We start from the raw sequence: 20,248 nt of genomic DNA, 5'->3' as shown, positions 1-20,248 counted from the left end.
ATTTGTATTTTATTTTCCACGTTTTCTTCGCCTTTTTTCCGTGACACCTTCCTGTCTTTTGTTAAACCTGGTTCTTCACTGTTATTTTCACTGATACTCATTTGCACTTTGTCTTTTTTGTTGTGGTTGCTGTTTCGTATCTTGATAAAGATATCTTTGTAAAAAGATTTGATTTGTTGATTGCATTTTCTTTCACTTTAACCCATGTATTTCCATCCACCTTTTTTCTGGTGTATGTTAAGTGTTCCCTTGCATTTTGATTATACTCATGAACCTTTGTATGTCTATGTAATTAAGCTTCGCCCACATTTTGCGAAGTTAATATCTCAATCTTTTTATTCAAACCTTTTTTCTCCTCTGTCGTTCATCCATATTATGCTCAGGTATACTACGATTCTCATTTTAAAAATTTTCTTCACTTCCTGTGGTGCGGACGCCCATTTAACGTTTTATAATATTAAAATTTGAGTCACCTTTATTATTTGACCAAAGAGCCACACTTCGCTCTCGTATCTAAAGTTTCATCCTTTTATCCCTTCTTTATTTCCTCTATCATGGCCAGTCGCATCCCGTAGGCGTGTTCTTCATGAGGAGGTCCCAGGCCTCTTCCACCTCGTCCGTCCATTCGCTCTCCAAGGCCGGTTGAATGGCCTTCAGGAACTCCGGCCCCACCAGCTGTTTGAAAGAAGAAAGAAAGAAGGGAGAATTTATTTTGGTTGTATATGAAAGGAGGCAGGATGAGTTGCTTCCCTTATTCATGAATATATGAGGTTTTACAGATATTCTAACAAATTGCATATTGAACCAAACAAACATTTCTTTCAGTTTTCTTCTGAAGATTGAAAAAGAAACCCACAAAATCACCGTTAACGTGTATTTATATTTAACTTTACTCCACATTCGAGTACTTTCAGGAGCCACAGATAGGGCCTGAAAGTACTCGAGTGTGGAGTAAAATTAAATGTAAATACTTAGAATGATTTTGTGGGTTTCTTTTTCAAATGCATTATATTATGTTGTTTTCTTCCAGTCCGCACGGAATTTCTAACTAACGTATATATGCGTATAAGTGCTGTAAGTAGTAATATTAATAAGTAGGATAGATAGGATGAAAGATGGTTATAGCAGAATACTGCATGCACTAAAGCACCAAAGTATTATATCACAATTATTATGGCATTAATTCATAAATGTTTGGAAGCTTAGTATTTCTAAGAATTCCAGATTTGGAATTGCTTGTTATTTCCAAGAATTACAGATTTAGAGGAGATGTTTAATCAATCTCTAAAGACGTGTATTCATTTGTGAAATCTGAGGGCTACTTATAATCTTCAAGATTAGCAGGTTTTTACGGGATGGATGACATTTCCATGAACTAGTGTGGTACTTCTGGAGACATTATACAGTAAATCTTTGGGATTTGGAACATTTCCAAAGATTTCCAGATTTTAAAGTCTTGATGCTCGGTATTTCCATGAGCTACGGAACATTTTGGGTCATAATTCAGAAATCTTATGAATTTTCGTATTTCCAAGATTTCCAGGTTTTTTGCGGGGAGCATGGCATTTCCATGCACTAGTAAACTTGTTGGGGACATACTGAAAACTTAGGTATTTTAGTATTTCCTGGATATCTAGGTTTTTTACGGGATTCATGGCATTTCCAGGAACTATTGAATTTGTTAATTAACTTGAGATATCATTGAGAGGCGTCATATTTCCAAGGACAAAATTCTATTGCTTGGGGATGTTGAGTCTGGTGGGGCTGTGTTCTTGCCGTTGTCTGAATACGTCGCTTTTGAACAGAGCTTTAGGTTATCCTTATCCTTAACAGTGAAAAGCGGAGTTGTGGATTTGTTTTAGGACCCAATAAGTTCGAGCAATCTTGGATGACCTATAGTTCGAGCCGTAAGCTGAGCAATTCAAGGACTCCTAGTTTGAACCAAGTATGGCCTAGACTTGGATGATTTTTATGCACCAAGGAATATACACTTTTAACTTCGCAGATGTTTCAGTTGTCAACGTTATGGGCGTCACTAGGACGTTGCAAAGGAGAAGTGATATGCATCAGTTGTGTAAAAGACAAGAGAAGAGGGATTATTTAGAAAAGTTTAAGAACGCTGAGACATTGACACCCCTGTGTCTCAAGGATTATGAACGACAACGTGTGATTTTAACTGTGGAGCTTTAGACTTTATTGCTTTGTATATTTGAAAGAAGACGTAGTCAAACCTGATTTTTTAGTCTGAATTACATTATAACAACCAACAGACCAAGATCACTGAATAATAACCGCTGCCGAAAACGAACCATCAATCTTAACAAACTTCACCAATGACTTTGGGAAAGACCGTACAAGTGGCAGCCATAATGCCTTACATCTCAGCCCTCTCCCAATACCACTCCTTTACCTCGTATATTCCCCCAACCCCCCTTCGGACCTCTTTCACCAAACCTTTAACCATTTGAAGCCTGACAGTGTGAAAACCATCGAATGGGCCATCGCACCTGAACGCTGTAAGTTTCCTGTTACACTTTTAGAGTTTGATCGTGAAAAACAGCAACAAGACAAAAGGAATATGATCGTGTCTCCCGCACCAAAGAATTTCCAAGGTCCTCCAAAATTGCCGGGTTAAATTTTTCTTGACAGTTCCACCTTGCAAATATTTCCCTTGGTAATTGGCGCCTAAGTAGCGGTATTAAGTTTGAACTTACAGCTGTACTTCTCCAACTCACTTGTGTGTATATATTATATATATCTATATATATATATATATATATATATATATATATATATATATATATATATATATATATATATATATATATATATATATATATATATATATATATATATATCTATCTATATATATATATATATATATATATATATATATATATATATTATATATAGATATATTAGTATTATATATATATATATATATATATATATACATATATATATATATATATATATATATTTTTTTTTTTTTTTTTTTTTTTTTTTTTTTTTTTCTTTTTTTTTTTTTTCTTTTCGGTCCACTCTCCGCTTTTGCTTGTCAGTTAGAAGGACAGATATTTAGCTTCTACCTGTAACACTGGGCAACCAAAACGAAAGAGTAAAAAAGAAATAAATAAATGAAAAATAAAAAAAATACGAGAAAAAGGTGGGAAACTGTTATGACCACGCTACCCAGATTTTAGTGAATCATGGGGAAAGAAAAAAAATTGATTTAGGGGAACGCAAAATCTCAAGGAAATGCCTCTCAAGATTAAGGAACTAAACTAGCTTAAGTGGTAAGGAGAGCTTAAGTGGACCGAAAAGAAAATATATGTACATATAGATTAGCTGCAGAAAGTACAGCTGTAAGTTCAAACTTAATACCGCTGCTTAAGCACCAATTAAAAGGTTCTTTGGTGCAGGAAAACTTCGAGCCTCTCTGTCATCTTTAGTGTGACAGCGTAGGAAAGCCAAGTTTCCAGCGGTCAGATACATAAAATCTTAATACATCTCCAGCATAAAAATGAAATCGTTTCCCTCTGCAGTAATCAAGGTGAGTGTGCTCCCCTTTGGCAAATGCAAATAGAGGTTTAGAGTAAATCTAGTGGGATAAATTGAGGAAAAAGGGGAAAACTAGAAAATGGTTCTTTAAATCTTAAATGGGGAAAAGAAGGACCCTTGCCGGTAGAAACTGGAATTATGAATCGAAAGAGACTTTAGGGTTTTCTTTTAGACGTATTGGTATTTAAAGTGGATATCTTTGTCCTCCTTAGTTCTCATTTCGAGATATTTATAGTTAAATGAATGAAGTGACTACGGCACAGAAAGGTAAACATGGAGTGATGGGTCATGTTTCTTTTAAAGCAAAAACGTACGTTAATTTTTTACAGATATTTATGTGAAAAATGTATTGCCCTCCGTCTGTCTATGTGTCTGCTTATGGTTACTCAAGAATTGAATAACTTCAATAAACTTTGATAAATGAATGCAGGCACTGAAATCAGGCTGTGGTGAATTCGATATGAGTGTAAAGTGACAGTTCCCATCCTGGATAAAGATTAAAATCTCTTCACATAAGCTTCTTTTGCAGATTCTCTCTTAAATAAAAATATATAATCAGGAATTTTTATAAATTGTATTTGTCTAGGCATCTGGTGTTAACCAGAATCGGTAACTTAATTATCATCATCTTGGAAGTACTTGCTTTGTTCATATACGTTCTTGCATATACCCACACCACACACACATACATATATATATATATATATATATATATATATATATATATATATATATATATATATATATATATATATATATACACATACATGCACACACCGTACATATATTGTTTTATGGAAACTCTTAGCATCATAGATTGAATTTCAACAAGCAGAAAATCCGAAAGGTAATTTCTCCTCTGACTGCCAGTACCGGTATGTCACGTGAAAAGGTTATTCATAATGTCATATATTGGAATGGGAATGATTTATGACTTTTTTTTGTAATATTGGGGGTTTACGGCAGTTTCATTCTCACCTGACTTGCGAGGGTTCGAACCCACTTCCCGGCCCGGTAACACTTTCTTATTGGTCATAGCTGTTTTGGATTTAATGACGGCAGGAGGAGGCATATACCAAAATGTGAAGAAAAAGTGAAGAAATTAGGTCTTTGTGACTGATTATTATTATCATTTTCTATCACAGTCATCCTATTCTACTGGGTGGTTTTTGTAGTTTGGTGTTCCGGGTTATATTCTGCCTCAGCTGGAGTCCATCACTTTTCGTACTATGTGTGCTGTTTCTAGGAGCACACACTTCTGCACGAGTCTTGGAGCTACCTCGGCATCTAGTTTTTCCAGGTTCCTTTCCGGAGATCTTGGGATCGGGCCTAGTTTTCCTATGATTATGGGTACAATTTCCAGTGGCATATCTCATATCCTCCTTATTTCTATTTTCAGGTCTTTATACTTATCAGTCTTTTTTTTCTTTCTCTTTCTGTGTGTGGTGTGGATATATGCAAGCACGTATATGAACAAAGCAAGTACTTCCAAGATGATGTTCTGATATCATAGTCCTCGAGGATCGTTTTAAGTCACTCCTTCAGGTTGGTGTTCGTACCACTCATTTTACTGGAATGTAGCTGGTGTTTCTTGCACAGGCTCCAGTAGATGGCTTTTGCTACTAAATCGTGCCTATTTTTGTGCTGGTTCTGTGCAAGTGCCGGACATTCGCTTGCTATGCGGTTTATGGTCTCATTTTTCATATTACACTTCCTGCATATGGGTGGGATGTTATTCCCGTCTGTCGTTCTTTGGACATCTGTGGTTCTTAGGGCCTGGTCTTGTGCCGCAGTTAGGATTCGTTCTATTTCCTCTTGAGTTTCCCCTCTGAAGCCATTGCCACGTTTCATCGCTGGCCAGTTCTTTAGTGTGTCCCATGTACCGTCAGTGCGTTGGTTTGTTGTACCATTCATCTGTTTTTTTTTTTTTTTTTTTTTTTTTTTTTTTTTTTTTGTTATTCTCCTGTCTGCATGTATTATGATTATTATTATTATTTTTTTTTTTTTGCTCTATCACAGTCCTCCAATTCGACTGGGTGGTATTTATAGTGTGGGGTTCCGGGTTGCATCCTGCCTCCTTAGGAGTCCATCACTTTTCTTACTATGTGTGCCGTTTCTAGGATCACACTCTTCTGCATGTAGCCCGGGGCTACCTCAGCCTCTAGTTTTTCTAGATTCCTTTTCAAGGATCTTGGGATCGTGCCTAGTGCTCCTATGATTATGGGTACAATTTCCACTGGCATATCCCATATCCTTCTTATTTCTATTTTCAGATCTTGATACTTATCCATTTTTCCCTCTCTTTCTCTTCAACTCTGGTGTCCCATGGTATTGCGACATCAATGAGTGATACTTTCTTCTTGACTTTGTCAATCAGCGTCACGTCTGGTCTGTTTGCACGTATCACCCTATCCGTCCTGATACCATAGTCCCAGAGGATCTTTGCCTGATCATTTTCTATCACTCCCTCAGGTTGGTGCTCGTACCACTTATTACTGCAAGGTAGCTGATGTTTCTTGCACAGGCTCCAGTGGAGGGCTTTTGCCACTGAATCATGCCTCTTTTTGTACTGGTTCTGTGCAAGTGCCGGGCATTCGCTTGCTATGTGGTTTATGGTTTCATTTTTCGTATTGCACTTCCTTCATACGGGAGAGATGTTATTTCCGTCCATCGTTCTTTGAACATATCTGGTTCTTAGGGCTTGATGTTGTGCCGCTGTTATCATTCCTTCAGTTTCCTTCTTTAGCTCTCCCCCCTGTAGCCATTGCCATGTGTCATCGCTGGCTAGTTCTTTAGTCTGTCTCATGTATTGTCCGTGCATTGGTTTGTTGTGCCAGTCCTCTGTTCTGTTTGTCATTCTCCTGTCTCTGTGTATTTCTGGGTCTTCGTCTACTTTTATTAGTCCTTCTTCCCATGCACTCTTTAGCCACTCGTCTTCACTGGTTTTCAGATATTGCCCCAGTGCTCTGTTTCTCGGTGTTGACGCAGTCCTTTATATTTAGTAGTCCTCTCCCTCCTTCCTTTCGTGTTATGTATAGTCTGTCCGTATTTGCTCTTGGGTGTAGTGCTTTGTGTTATTATTATTATTATAAATATTATTATATTATTATTATTATTATTATTATTATTATTATTATTATTGCTGGATTTATACTTGAAAAATTTTTATGACTTAGGTCAGGTGACATGGTGGCCATATCGGCTTTTATTGTTTTCATAATATTATGTTTTCAGGTAATTGAACTATTATAAGCTCCAATACAAATTTCAGCAATATCAGGTAGATAGGTACAGTAAAGAAGTAATTGTAAACATAATTACTTTGTCGATAAACGTTATACATAATTAAGGTAATAAATGGTATTCGTCATGATAGAAACGATAGTATTGATTACAAAGACGGTTCTCTTGATTAATGCAATGGTGGTTTTGATGAAGTAAATAAACATATCTTTTAGAAACTTTCTCAGTGCTACTAATGGTCCGATAGCTATTGCTGCTACCAGTTCAGCTACTGTCATATCACTAGTACTTGTGTTTTTTATTGTTCATGCGATAACGGCTGTTATTGGCAAGTGGTACTATGGCAGTAAATCCCAAACTATTAATTTACCTCGACGTGTTGGATCTGCGCTCCATAATGGCAGTGGTTCTTGCCACACTCTTGTATCAGAGGGACGAGTTTTTCCGGCTCTTCCAGTCTCCGCACTGCCTTCTCCACGAAACCCATTACTCTGGAAAGGCAAAGAAAACGTGAAAAATTTCATTAAAGTTTGTTTTATTCAGAGAGAGAGAGAGAGAGAGAGAGAGAGAGAGAGAGAGAGATACTAGTGGTAGTAGTTGATAATTTTGACTCCAGCGCGTTTTTTGTTAAAATTGTTACGCATTTGATCCTTTTTGCCTTTCTTTCAAGGTATGCGCTAAAAATATTAAATAGAGAAGGAATGAACGAACGAATACATGGGAGCCAACGTTAGAATGCCGGCCGATTCGCCTCTTTGAAAATGGAGTGTGGATGTTGAGGAAGAATGGAATGAGGGTCGAAGATTTTGAAGTGAACTTTTTTTTTTTTTCATAGTATGGATGGCGAGATAAGAATAGAAAGGATGAGAAATGTGGAAATCAATAGCAGTAGAAAGTTTATTATAGGTGTAGGATTGAGTATATTGTTTTGGAGAGAAAGGAGTACAGGAAACTGGTTTAAAAAAAAAGAGTTATTAATTCTTAAGTGTTAAGTGGGAGGAGGAGGGAAAGCATCACACAGTGCTGTAGAGATTGATTGGTAGATTATAGTTCCATGGGTAGATTAATATATTGCAGAGGAATGAACCTAATATCCAGGATGAAGGAGACAGGAGAATGCCAGCGTGTATAGAGTAATGTGATGCGTTGCTTAGGATTCTTTTGTGTTATTGCATGAAACTGCTAAGTTTTACTGCTAACTGTTGGATAGCACTGATATGAAGAAACTACCGCAAGATGAGCCGTTCAAGCAACACGAATACTCATTAGCAGCACGTCAAAGGACCCTATACACAATGTCATTCTACAGTCTTAGTTTTTGGATATTAGGGAACCTTGCTTTCCAATAAAATAAAAAAACACGCACAATTATCAGAAAAATGGTTAATTATCAACAAGACGATAATGTTAAAAGGGGATAAAAGTTTATTCATCTTTTATCTTAGCAATGTTAGTAAAGAAAGCATTTCACAATTGTCACCCCAGTCCTTTACTTTTAAGCTTAAAGAAAAAAAAAGATTGCTACTGACAACTGGTCATAACTGCGGCAGTACATTTGTTTCTGCGATCGTATCTAATCGGGAACTTAGCCTTTATATTATATAAAGATATGATGGTGATGAAAACTTCTTGTTTCTCTTTGTTCTCCTAATGGTCGTAAAAAATAAGCATGGATGAGGATGGTACTATCTAACTTACGTTTAAACTAGATTGTTTCTGGTAGTCAGCCATATCATCATGTCCTATTTTGAGAACAAAATTAAAGTAATCATTTACTTTTATTAAAATGAACGTAGTAATTTTTCCAGTCTCCAAGTGGCTAGGTGATCAAGGAAATGCATATTTAGTGTTGGCGCGTCCAGGTAATCCACGTAATTAACGTAAGTGGTTCAGGACAACCATATAAAAGAATTTGTCTGATTAAAATGCGAAAGAGAAAATAGAAATCTAAATGGACGCAATTTTTCGGTCGTGACAGACTCAGATGTTAAAAGATAAAACCTGTCCTCATCTGCTCAGATGATATGTGCATCTCTCTCTCTCTCTCTCTCTCTCTCTCTCTCTCTCTCTCATACACACACACACACACACACACACACACACACACACACACACACTGTATTACAGCGATAGAGAAAAGCGTCTGTATCATACAGCAACATCCTCAACCATTCATGATCCCAATAAGACCAGGAAAATATATTTTTAATCCAAGTTTTTGCAGTAAATGAACAAGGTTTACTCCTTATATCCCAGGTAACGGTAAATGCCATTTGATGATTTCCACACCACTTAGAATTCCGAATATGCTATTATTTTCACTTGCATCCTGATATATGAGTCAAAGTGTGGTTACTGTTGACGTCAGAATAACCTCATCTACCACCTGGTTGTCATTTCAGTTCCTTTTGAAGCTTTATAATTTTAGAGCAACAACCAATGACACTTCATAGGTTAGCAGCGCCCAAATAGCAAAAGGAATTAACCTGTGCTAGGAGTCCTTAATTGGATACACCTGGCATTTGTAGTTGCCATTGTCTCAAATGAAAGAGAGTTTTTTTCACCATTTACCTGCATTCCCTTTCTTAGGGATACAAAAATCTCTCATGTATTCCTCTGGCCAAACCATTGACAATTCTTTTGCTATCACCATTGTAGCAATTTGACTGGTAGATGATCTAATTACGATATATATATATATATATATATAGTATATATATATATATATATATATATATATATATATATATATATATATATATGGTGATTCCTAGAAACGGCACACATAGTAAGAGAAAAGTGATGGACTCCTAAGGAGGCAGGATGGAACCCGGAACCCCACACTATAAATACCACACCACCCAGTCGAATTGGAGGATTGTGATAGACAAAAAAAAAAAATAATGATAATAATAGTAATAACAATAAAATCACCTTGATAAAAAGTTGAACAAATTCTCATTCCCAAATGATTACACGGTCCACAAATACTATATATATATATATAAATATATGTAATATATATATCTATATATATATATATATATGATATATATAGGTATAGTATATATATATATATATCTATATATATATATATATATAGATATATATATATATATTTGATCTTGGTGATTTTATTATGTTTAGCTTTCATTACAATCCATTATTAGTGGACCGTGTAATCATTTGGGAATGAGTATTTGTTAAAATTTTTATCAAGGTGATTGCCCCTGCAAAAAAATAAAAATAATTTCTAGCGTAACATTATCAGGACCCATATCTTGTAATTTATAACTGTTGCACTAACAAGTATTCCGTTAACTATTACTATGAAGGACCCGAGGACGCCGCATTTAGATGGGAAAACAAGGCCATGCATGTGAATTTGTCCTTTGAAGTCCTTGAAATGATGACAAGATATTCCTGTGCTGCCAGGAACTGAGTACTAGTTCCATTCCAAGACTCGTAATTCAAATTACACCAAACTTCAGTTTCAAGATTCGAGAGCACGGTCTTGCTGTGATAGTGAGTTATAATTCAACAAAAGTCAACAGTTGCTCATAGTTGAACTACCAAAACTTTGCCGAGAAATGCGTTACTAGTGGTTTGATCCAAGGCACTGTAAATGCGACTGCCATAATGTAATTAATGTAATTTTCATAATGTAATTAATGTAATTTAATTTGTCACTGTTTGCTGTCTTCTGCGAAATAAATTGGCGTTTGACCTGATCTGGATTTCATCGGTATGTATAGTCGGTGGAGGGTGAGGCTGAATGACCTTGAGCAACCTTTGGACTCTGTATATGAACGATCTCGTTCCCTGCTCCTTTCACCCAGGATGTTCTCTATCGTATCATGACTAACGTTTATTGGCTTATGTATTTCATGTGAAACGAGTGTAGTGCCCGTCACTGTAGCCGCCTACTCCAAACATCTCTTTTTGAAGCACCTAAAATTTAACCTCTAATGCTGCCATAAGAGGCATTGTTCTTAGCCTTCCTATATATAAAGATGATGCCATAGTAGTTGTTGGTGTTCCAATATTATTTTTCAACGTTTTTGGAGTATTTGTCTGTTAGCGGGGTTGCTATAATGATATTTTCCACTAATAGTAATAGAGAGGTTGTGATGATTTTTTCTAATAATGATAATAGTTGCCCCTTTATTTCATTCAGTTTTTTTACTGCCAGCATACATATTCCATGGACGTGTTTTGGATGTTGATACATGAAGGTCCTAAATCTCTCGACCCATTTTTATATTTCCATTTATGGCTTTTATTGCCTCATGGATGTGGATTTCTGTTCTATGTACGTTAAATTTGCAAAATAATAATGAGAATTACATTTCATGACCAGTCAGTTACAGTATCATTGTGGACGTTTAATGATTTCACATTATTATTATCATTATTATTATTGTTATTTATTTATTTATTTTTGGCTCTATCAGTCCTCCAATTCGACTGGGTGGTATTTATAGTGTGGGGTTCCGGGTTGCATCCTGCTTCCTTAGGAGTCCATCACTTTTCTTACTATGTGTTCCGTTTCTAGGATCACACTCTTCTGCATGAGTCCTGGAGCTACTTCAGCCTCTAGTTTTTCTAGATTCCTTTTCAGGGATCTTGGGATCGTGCCTAGTGCTCCTATGATTATGGGTACGATTTCCACTGGCATATCCCATATCCTTCTTATTTCTATTTTCAGATCTTGATACTTATCCATTTTTTTTCCCTCTCTTTTCTCTTCAACTCTGCTGTCCATGGTTATAAGCGACATCAATGAGTGATACTTTCTTCTTGACTTTGTCAATCAACGTCATGTCTGGTCTGTTTGCACGTATCACCCTATCCGTTCTGATAACATAGTCCCAGTACCACTTATTACTGCAAGGTAGCTGATGTTTCTTGCACAGGCTCCAGTGGAGGGCTTTTGCCACTGAATCATGCATCTTTTTGTACTGGTTCTGTGCAAGTGCCGGGCATTCGTTTGCTATGTGGTTTATGGTTTCATTTTTCGTATTGCACTTCCTACATATGGGAGAGATGTTATTTCCGTCTATCGTTCTTTGAACATATCTGGTTCTTAGGGGCCTGATCTTGTGCCGCTGTTTTATCATTCCTTCAGTTTCCTTCTTTAATTCTCCCCTCTGTAGCCATTGCCATGTGTCATCGCTGGCTAGTTCTTTTAATCTGCCTCATGTATTGTTCGTTCATTGGTTTGTTGTGCCAGTCCTCTGTTCTGTCTGTCATTCTCCTGTCTCTGTATATTTCTGGGTCTTCATCTACTTTTATTAGTCCTTCTTCCCATGCACTCTTTAGCCACTCGTCTTCACTGGTTTTCAGATATTGCCCCAGTGCTCTGTTCTCGATGTTGACGCAGTCCTCTATACTTAGTAGTCCTCTCCCTCCTTCCTTTCGTGTTATGTATAGTCTGTCCGTATTTGCTCTTGGGTGTAGTGCTTTGTGTATTGTCATATGTTTCCTGGTTTTCTGATCTATGCTGCGGAGTTCTGCCTTCGTCCATTCCACTATTCCTGCGCTGTATCTGATTACTGGCACTGCCCATGTGTTTAAGCTTTTATCATATTTCCGGCGTTGAGTTTTGACTTGAGTGTCGCCTTGAGTCTCTGCATATATTCTTTCCTGATCGTGTCCTTCATTTCTTGGTGTTTTATATCCCCTCCTTCCATTATTCCCAGGTATTTGTATCCTGTCTCATCTATGTGTTTGATGTTGCTCCCATCCTTGTAGCTTTATCCCCTCAGTTCTCGTTACTTTACCTCTTTGTATGTTGACTAAGGCGCATTTTTCTATTCCAAACTCCATCCTGATGTCCCCAGATACAATCCTTACAGTCTGGATTAGGGTATCTATTTCCTTGATGCTCTTACCATACAGCTTGATGTCGTCCATGAACATCAGATGATTGATTCTGTTGCCCCTTTTCTTGAGTTGGTACCCGGCATCCATCATCTGTAGTACCTTTTTGTCATGGGAATTCATGACTACTACGAAGAGTAGTGGGGACAGTGAGTTGCCCTGGAGATCCCTCTCCTGATATTAACCTCTGCTAGTCTTATTCCAGAGCTTGTAAGTATTGTATTCTAGTTGCTCATTGTACTTTTGAGGAAGCTGATGGTGTTTTCCTCTGCCCCATATATTTTCAGGCATTCTATTAGCCATGTGTGTGGTATCATGTCGAAGGCTTTCTTATAGTCTATCCATGCCATGCTTAGGTTGGTTTTCCTTCTCCTACTGTTCTTCATTACCATTTTGTCTATCAGGAGCTGGTCTTTTGTGCCCCTACACATCCTTCTGCAGCCTTTCTGTTGGTGGGGGATGGTGTTTGTCTCCTCTAGGTAATTGTATAGCCTTCACTGATGATACCTGTCAGTAACTTCCACATTATTGGTAGGCAGGTGATAGGCTGTAGTTACTGGCTATATTTCCCTTACTCTTGTCTTTTTGTACTAGGGATGTTCTTCCTGTGGTCATCCATTTGGGTGCATGGTGATTTGAGATACAATGCTGGAGTTGTTCTGCTATTCGTGGGTGTGGGTAGGGCCTTGAAGTTTTTGAGCCAGTATCCATGGACTTCATCGGGACCTGGGGCTTTCCAGTTTGGCATTTTCTTTAGTTTGGTGTCTGACAGTGTCTGTCCGTGATCTCTGTGAATCTTTGTTTTATTCTCCCTGTTTCTTCTTCCTTGACTTCCTGGAGCCATGTTGCATGTTTGTTGTGTGATACCGGATTGCTCCATATGTTTTCCCAGAGTCGCTTACTTGGTTCGGCTTCAGGAATTTCTGGGTGGTTGTCTTCCCCTCTTAGTTGGCTGTATAGTCTTTTCTGGTTGGTTCCGAATAGTTTGTTCTGTTGATATCCCTTATTTCTGTTCATGTACCGTTGGATCTTATGTGCTTTGGCCTTAAGTCTCTGGTTTACATCTTCTATTGTGTTGTTTAGTCCCCCTGTTTTGTATGTTTGTATTTCTCGTTATTATTATTATTATTATTATTATTATTATTATTATTATTATTATTATTATTATTATTATTATTATTATTATTATTATTGTTTTTTTTTTTTTGTGGTCTATCACAGTCCTCCAATCCGACTGGGTGGTATTTATAGTGTGGGGTTCCGGGTTGCATCCTGCCTTCTTAGGAGTCCATCACTTTTCTTACTATCTGCGCCGTTTCTAGGATCACGCTCTTCTGCATGAGTCCTGGAGCTACTTCAGCCTCTAGTTTGTCTAGATTCCTTTTCAGGGATCTTGGGATCGTGCCTTCTGTTCCTATGATTATGGGTACAATTTTCACTGGCATAGCCCATATCCTTCTTGATTTCTATTTTCAGGTCTTGATACTTATCCATTTTTTTCCCTCTCTTTCTCTTCAAATCTGGTGTCCCATGGTATTGCGACATCAATCGAGTGATACTTTCTTCTTGATTTTGTCAATCATCGTCACGTCTGGTCTATTTGCGCGTATCCCCCTTTCTGTTCTGATACCATAGTCGCAGGGGATCTTTGCCTGATCGTTTTCATCATCATCATCATCATTATATTATTATTATTATTATTATTATTATTATTATTATTATTATTATTATTATTATTATTATTATCCAAGAAGCCTTATTATTTTTCTCCCCCCTTTTTAACCAGCTTTAGCAATGCTATTCAATAAAAGATAACTGTGGTTTGATAACGATTGTCATTAAATGTTTTTCTCCTTCAGGCTTCATCGCCATGAAACCCTCCCGCCCCCGCCCCGCACCCGCCCCCGCACCCCCGCACCCGCCCCCGCCCCCGCCCCAGCCCGAAGGTAGATATGTTTAATGTTTCCGTACATATTATCTTCACCTTGAATATGTTTTGATTTTTTTTGGTGATTAGTTACTGTGATTTGCTTTATTCAGTCTCTTGTAGGGATAAGGATGGTTTCTTTTTCTTCTCATTATATTCGTCCATTCTGGTTTTATTTGTAGAGATTTTTAGTCTAAAGTAAGTATTTTGCTTTATATAAATCATTTAATTACAATAATATAATCACGACATGTCTCTTGTATATATTTTTATACATACACACATATACATTTCTATTATACACACACACACACACACATATACACACACACACACACACACACACATATATATATATATATATATATATATATATATATATATATATATATATATACATATATATATATATATATATATATATATATATATATATATATATATATATATATATATATATATATATATACATATATATATATATATATATATATATATATATATATATATATATATATATATATCAATTTTAAGATGTACATACGGTGACTAACTTTCCATTTATTTATACAATAAAAGCTTTTCGTAAGTGTTGATGAATCTCTTTTCACATTTTTGCCCAGAAAACGATTAATCATAGTATTTTCTTTTCAAGAGCGAATGTTGTTTAGGAACCCTGAAGTTCACTGACTTATGTTGCTTAAATGTCTATCATATAAGCAACACTAATTTGCGTTCGCTGATGTAGAACTTGTGATGAATGTAAATCATTTTGATGTTTGTCTATGTTGCATTGCGCTTCACTGGAGCTGAATTACTGTGAATCGTTTTTAAATGGATTTAAAAAAAAAAATTGGGGTCTATATTATGTAACGTTATCTGTAAAAGAAATTTATGCTTAGGATGACAGCGTTGTTGTTGTTGTTGATCGATGGGAGGAGAGCTGACGGTTTATTTGCTTAGGGCGTTGAGGTGAAACTCTGGTTTTAGTTTGATCTAAATTGCAGTGTTTTTTTGTTAACCTGCAGATGTCTTTTTTTCCCAGCAGGTGTAATTTTTATGAATTGCGGTTAATGTTGATGATTTTGAGTCAGAGAGAGAGGGAGAGAGAGAGAGAGAGAGAGAGAGAGAGAGAGAGAGAGAGAGAGAGAGAATATTTATTGATAATAGAACGACATAGAAGCTGTTATCAATTGTTACACGGGACCTTTGTTTATTAATGTAATACTGTTCATATATTAACATTAAATGTTTGTTAGTTTTTATAGTGTTCATATAGTCTTTAATATATATTTTTGAGAACCGAATACTGAGTATTCTTAACGACAAAAAGTACTAAGATTAGTTCTGGGAAACTGCATATTTCACGTGTAATCTGTTGAAGATTTCATTTTGGTTTATGCTACAAAGTAGACGTAAAAGGAGCATAACTGTGTAATCAGTATTTTGCTCTTATACTTTTATCGTCTATGCCAATGATGTCATGACATGAGGACTTCATATAATAAATATGCATTTGTTGGACAATTAGCAAGGAACTCGTCACCCTGATACGAGGAGAGCAAACTTGGAAATATTTTACTATTTATTGTAATACATCTGAACGTTAGAAGTATCATGGCAACCTTAGTGTTTCCTACTGGCAGATACATGTTTTTTTTTTTTTTTTTTTTTTCATGTAATTTGCTTTATATCTGCGTTCACCTGAGACTCCCACACCAGGATAAGTTTGACCCACAGCATTGGAAAGTGGTCACGATTAGAGTTAGGATAAAGGGTCTAAGGTGTGTAGGTCAGGATGAAGGGACCGTGAGTACATTCGTAGGGTTTTGACCTTCAAAATCATCATGGCACATTCATACCTCAAATGATTTAACAACTTATTACGGATAGAATTTAAGCTTTTTCCTCCCCCCCACCCCCCCACCCCCCTTTTTTTCCTTCACCAAAGGACTAATTAATGCAGCAAATTCTGCCAAAGACCACATACAAAAAATAGATTAATAAGAATAGAAAATGCTCCGAAGTTTCTTCGCCGCGATCCAGTTTTCTGTTCATTGTAGAATGAAGGATACCGGAAAAAGCTCTTATCTTTCGGTGGTGTCATTTATTATTAATGCTTTATAAGCCGCGACCCATGAAACTTCAGGCACGGCCCGGTGGTGGCCTGATCTTTTATCGTTGCCAGACGCACGATTATGGCTAAATTTAACCTTAAATCAGATATAAACTACTGAGGCTAGAGGGCTGCAATTTGCTATGTTTGATGATTGGATGGTGGATGACCATCACAACCAATTTGCAGCCCTCTAGCCACAGTAGTGTTTAAGAAAAACTAAAACTTGCTCTCTCTACCTTCTGTGCTATAAGGGCATAGAAGGCCTATAGTAGATTCACATCAACCGTGCATTTGATATCTAGGCCAGTTCCTTACGACGCTTCTGATTGGCTGTTGATAAGCCAATCACAGGGCTAGAAACTCTCAGTCTCTCTCGAGAGAGTTCACATAGGCAGGATGCATGTTCCACATCTCTTGATGGATACTTTTGAAAGACGTATTCTTCAGGAGAGATGGAACATAGATCCTACCCCCTGTGAACTCTCGCGAGAGACAGAGTTTCTAGCCCTGTGATTGGCTTATCAACAGTCAATCAGGAGCGTCGTAAGGGACTGGCCTAGACATCAAATGCACTGTTGTTGTGAGTCTAATATAGTAGGTGCCCAGTGAACTTCCTCTGTTGACCTTTTCGTGGCCTGTGTCTCACCTGAGTGCGTGGGAGCGGAGTTCTTTGGACTGCTGCACTTCCTCCATCGGGAGTCCTCTGAAGGGGATGAAGACCTCCTGCACATCCGGATGCGTCTCGAATAACCTGCCGATACGAAAAATGGAAAACATCAGCAAAGGATTGAAAAAGATGAACAGTCAAACAGACAGGAGAGTAAAGTCTCAAAGTCGATAATGTGTTTTAATGGTATTATAACTGTCATTAGACAGTATCGCCATTTCCTTTTCCTTTCAAAGGCCAAGTTGTTCTTTGTTAAGGGATTCGTACAAGAAAAGAGATTTCATATTAAAGTTTCTAGTTAGAACACGAGGAATGAGTGTTTTCCTTAACATCGTCTGATTGTATATATCATCCTTTTTTATAGCCTAAAAATATATTTGTGCAAAGAGTTCGATGATGATTTATCTAATGTGTTTTAAAAACTTACGGAAGAGAGATGCTTTGGGATTGCCGGTATAAACATCTTACTCTCTTTGGAGGTACTTCTGTTACTCCTTTCACCATTTGTCCTACTGCCTATGATGCTACTGCTGCCTACATTACTGCTGTTCACACAATTGAAAAAATGATAAATCTTTGTTTTTTTATTAACTTCTAAAGAAAAGGGACCAGATTCAAAGAATGCGATGGAATAGCTGCGCGCAATCTCGAAAATGGCGCTGGTGAGATTTATATTTTTACTGTTATGTGTACTTTATTATTATTAATTTTATTATTATTTTATTATTATTATTATTATTATTATTATTATTATTATTATTATTATTATGATTATTATTAATTTATTTATTTAGTTTTTTTTATTTTTTTTTTTTTAAATCACAGTCCTCCAATTCGACTGGGTGTATTTATAGTGTGGGGTTCAGGGTTGCATCCTGCCTCCTTAGGAGTCCACCACTTTTCTTACTGTGTGTGCCGTTTTCTAGGATCACACTCTTCTGCATGAGTCCTGGAGCTACTTCAGCCTCTAGTTTTTTCTAGATTCCTTTTCAGTGATCTTGGGATTGTGCCTAGTGCTCCTATGATTATGGGTACAATTTCCACTGACATATCCCATATCCTTCTTATTTCTATTTTCAGATCTTGATACTTATCCATTTTTTTCTCTCTCTTTCTCTTCAACTCTGGTGTCCCAGAGTTGAAGAGAAAGAGAGAAAAAAAATGGATAAGACCCTATATCCACTTTGTCACGTAAGGTATAAAATGGGAGGAATCATTCATGTCCAGAATGCTCCTAATATGCAGTAATATAGTGTTCACTTTCTTGTAGCTACCCCTGTGGCTAGTGTTGCCACTTCACCAAAATTTTTTGTATCGATACTTTCAACAAAAAGGTACCGTTTGTACCGCGATTACTTTAAAATTGTACCGTTTCTACCTCCAAGACTTTAAAATTGTACCGCAAATATATTAGGCAGTTTCCCTTAATTAAGTTTTGAAAATGTATAATTCTTCGTTTTCCTTTGATTTGCTATTGTTTTCGTGCATAATCTATCGTTCATTAGCGAAATCTGATTACACCAGTTGTTGCAGTCATTACTTTTGTATGCACAATCAATTCCTAACATTTGAAAGGTATTGTAAATTTCGGATAATATCAGGATTTAAACAGTGTGCTTGTAAATTACAGCATATAACATAAAGTTTTGTTTCATCATAATAAAGAACAAGGAGAAATAAATAGACATTTCATCATTAGCAGTACTTAATCATGAAAAAATTGCCAAATCATACAATATTTGACAGCCACTCATTTTCTTGTATATCTTTAAGTTTTGATGGTGTTTGCATCATTTCCATAGATGGTTCCCACTCTCAATACGGTACCCCGGGTCTATCCATTTTTGTTAATAATATACCACTCAGACTCTATGTTCAGCCTATTTCTGATGTCTGTTCTAATTGATTTTATTTGAGAGAATACTTTCTCTACAGCTTCTGAGGAATGAGGCAAGACAAGTAGAGATAATATAGTATATTCACTTAAGGAAACATCTGGAATCTGTCGACATAACTTTTAAGTGTCTAATCTTGTACCGGATCAAAAGGGATTTCAGGACTCTTTAGATGTAAAAAAGAAATTCATCCATTCATCATTTACAGCATGCTGTAACGATTCACTTACAAAGGTAGGGAGTGTTCCAAATAATTCAAAATCTGATTTATTTACTATGGTTGCATTGACAGGGTCAGGTGCGCTGAAGTGCGGCAATATTCTGTTCATTCCAAGAATCTTTTCTTGGTGTGGATTGCTAATTTAGTATAGAAATTAGACATTTGACCTTAAATCTAGAAATGAAAGAAGCCCCACATTAATTTCTTCTTACAGCAATTGTTGTACTTCTGTTCCCCAGTGGATGTCTTCTATACTTTTAAAGTCTCATGCATCATAGAAATATCAGTGAACAAAATGTCTTTGATGTTAAGCAACTCTAATTTCATGTAATTTGAAAAGGGGACTATATAACTGAATAAAGCACATACTTTTTTTCGCAGGACGATGGTGGGGTATTTGAACACCCTCACTTTGAAACTCCTTGTTCATTTAGTTACATAAGGTAGTATATAGGCCTAAAAAATTCAAGTACTTCTTATAAACTGGATATGTCAGTGCTGAAAGAAATGTCTGAGGAGATTCCAAATGGTCTTCCAAAGCTGCATTTTGAAAACACAAGACTAATGCATTCCATTGCTCAAAGATCCTTGCAGCCACACATTGCAAAGATAACCAGCGAGTCTGGCTCGGATGTAAAATTTTTATGTGGCTCTTAGTAAGTGAATTGTTGAAATTGTTTACTAGATTCGTTCAATCGTTTGGGGCTATGACATGAGAAACATTTCCATCGCC

The 20,248-nt window shown here is 36.6% G+C and overlaps 1 protein-coding gene across 1 annotated transcript; it reads right to left on the bottom strand.

The window, feature by feature from the left end:
• Positions 1-367: 367 nt before the first annotated feature.
• Positions 368-17,479, bottom strand: LOC135216897 (cytoglobin-2-like). Its single transcript, XM_064252431.1, has 3 exons — positions 17,380-17,479; positions 7,175-7,295; positions 368-675 (listed from the first exon to the last, which is right to left on the bottom strand). The coding sequence occupies exons 1-3, from the start codon at positions 17,424-17,426 to the stop codon at positions 553-555; spliced, it is 291 nt and encodes a 96-aa protein (XP_064108501.1). The 5' UTR covers positions 17,427-17,479; the 3' UTR covers positions 368-552.
• Between the last annotated feature and the right edge of the window lie 2,769 nt (positions 17,480-20,248).

Source organism: Macrobrachium nipponense, chromosome 6 (genome assembly GCF_015104395.2).
Source record: "Macrobrachium nipponense isolate FS-2020 chromosome 6, ASM1510439v2, whole genome shotgun sequence".
Classification (NCBI taxonomy): Eukaryota; Metazoa; Arthropoda; class Malacostraca; order Decapoda; family Palaemonidae; genus Macrobrachium; species Macrobrachium nipponense.
This window is presented reverse-complemented; position numbering and strand designations above follow the sequence as displayed.

Bases quoted from the DNA above. Each gene is read 5' to 3' on its own strand.
- LOC135216897 (XM_064252431.1), bottom strand. From the start codon at position 17,426: ATGGAGGAAGTGCAGCAGTCCAAAGAACTCCGCTCCCACGCACTCAG. The intron at 7,296-17,379 runs GTGAGACACAGG...TTGCCTTTCCAG, and splicing joins CTCCGCTCCCACGCACTCAG to AGTAATGGGTTTCGTGGAGA. The intron at 676-7,174 runs GTAAATTAATAG...TCTTTCAAACAG, and splicing joins CGCAGATCCAACACGTCGAG to CTGGTGGGGCCGGAGTTCCT.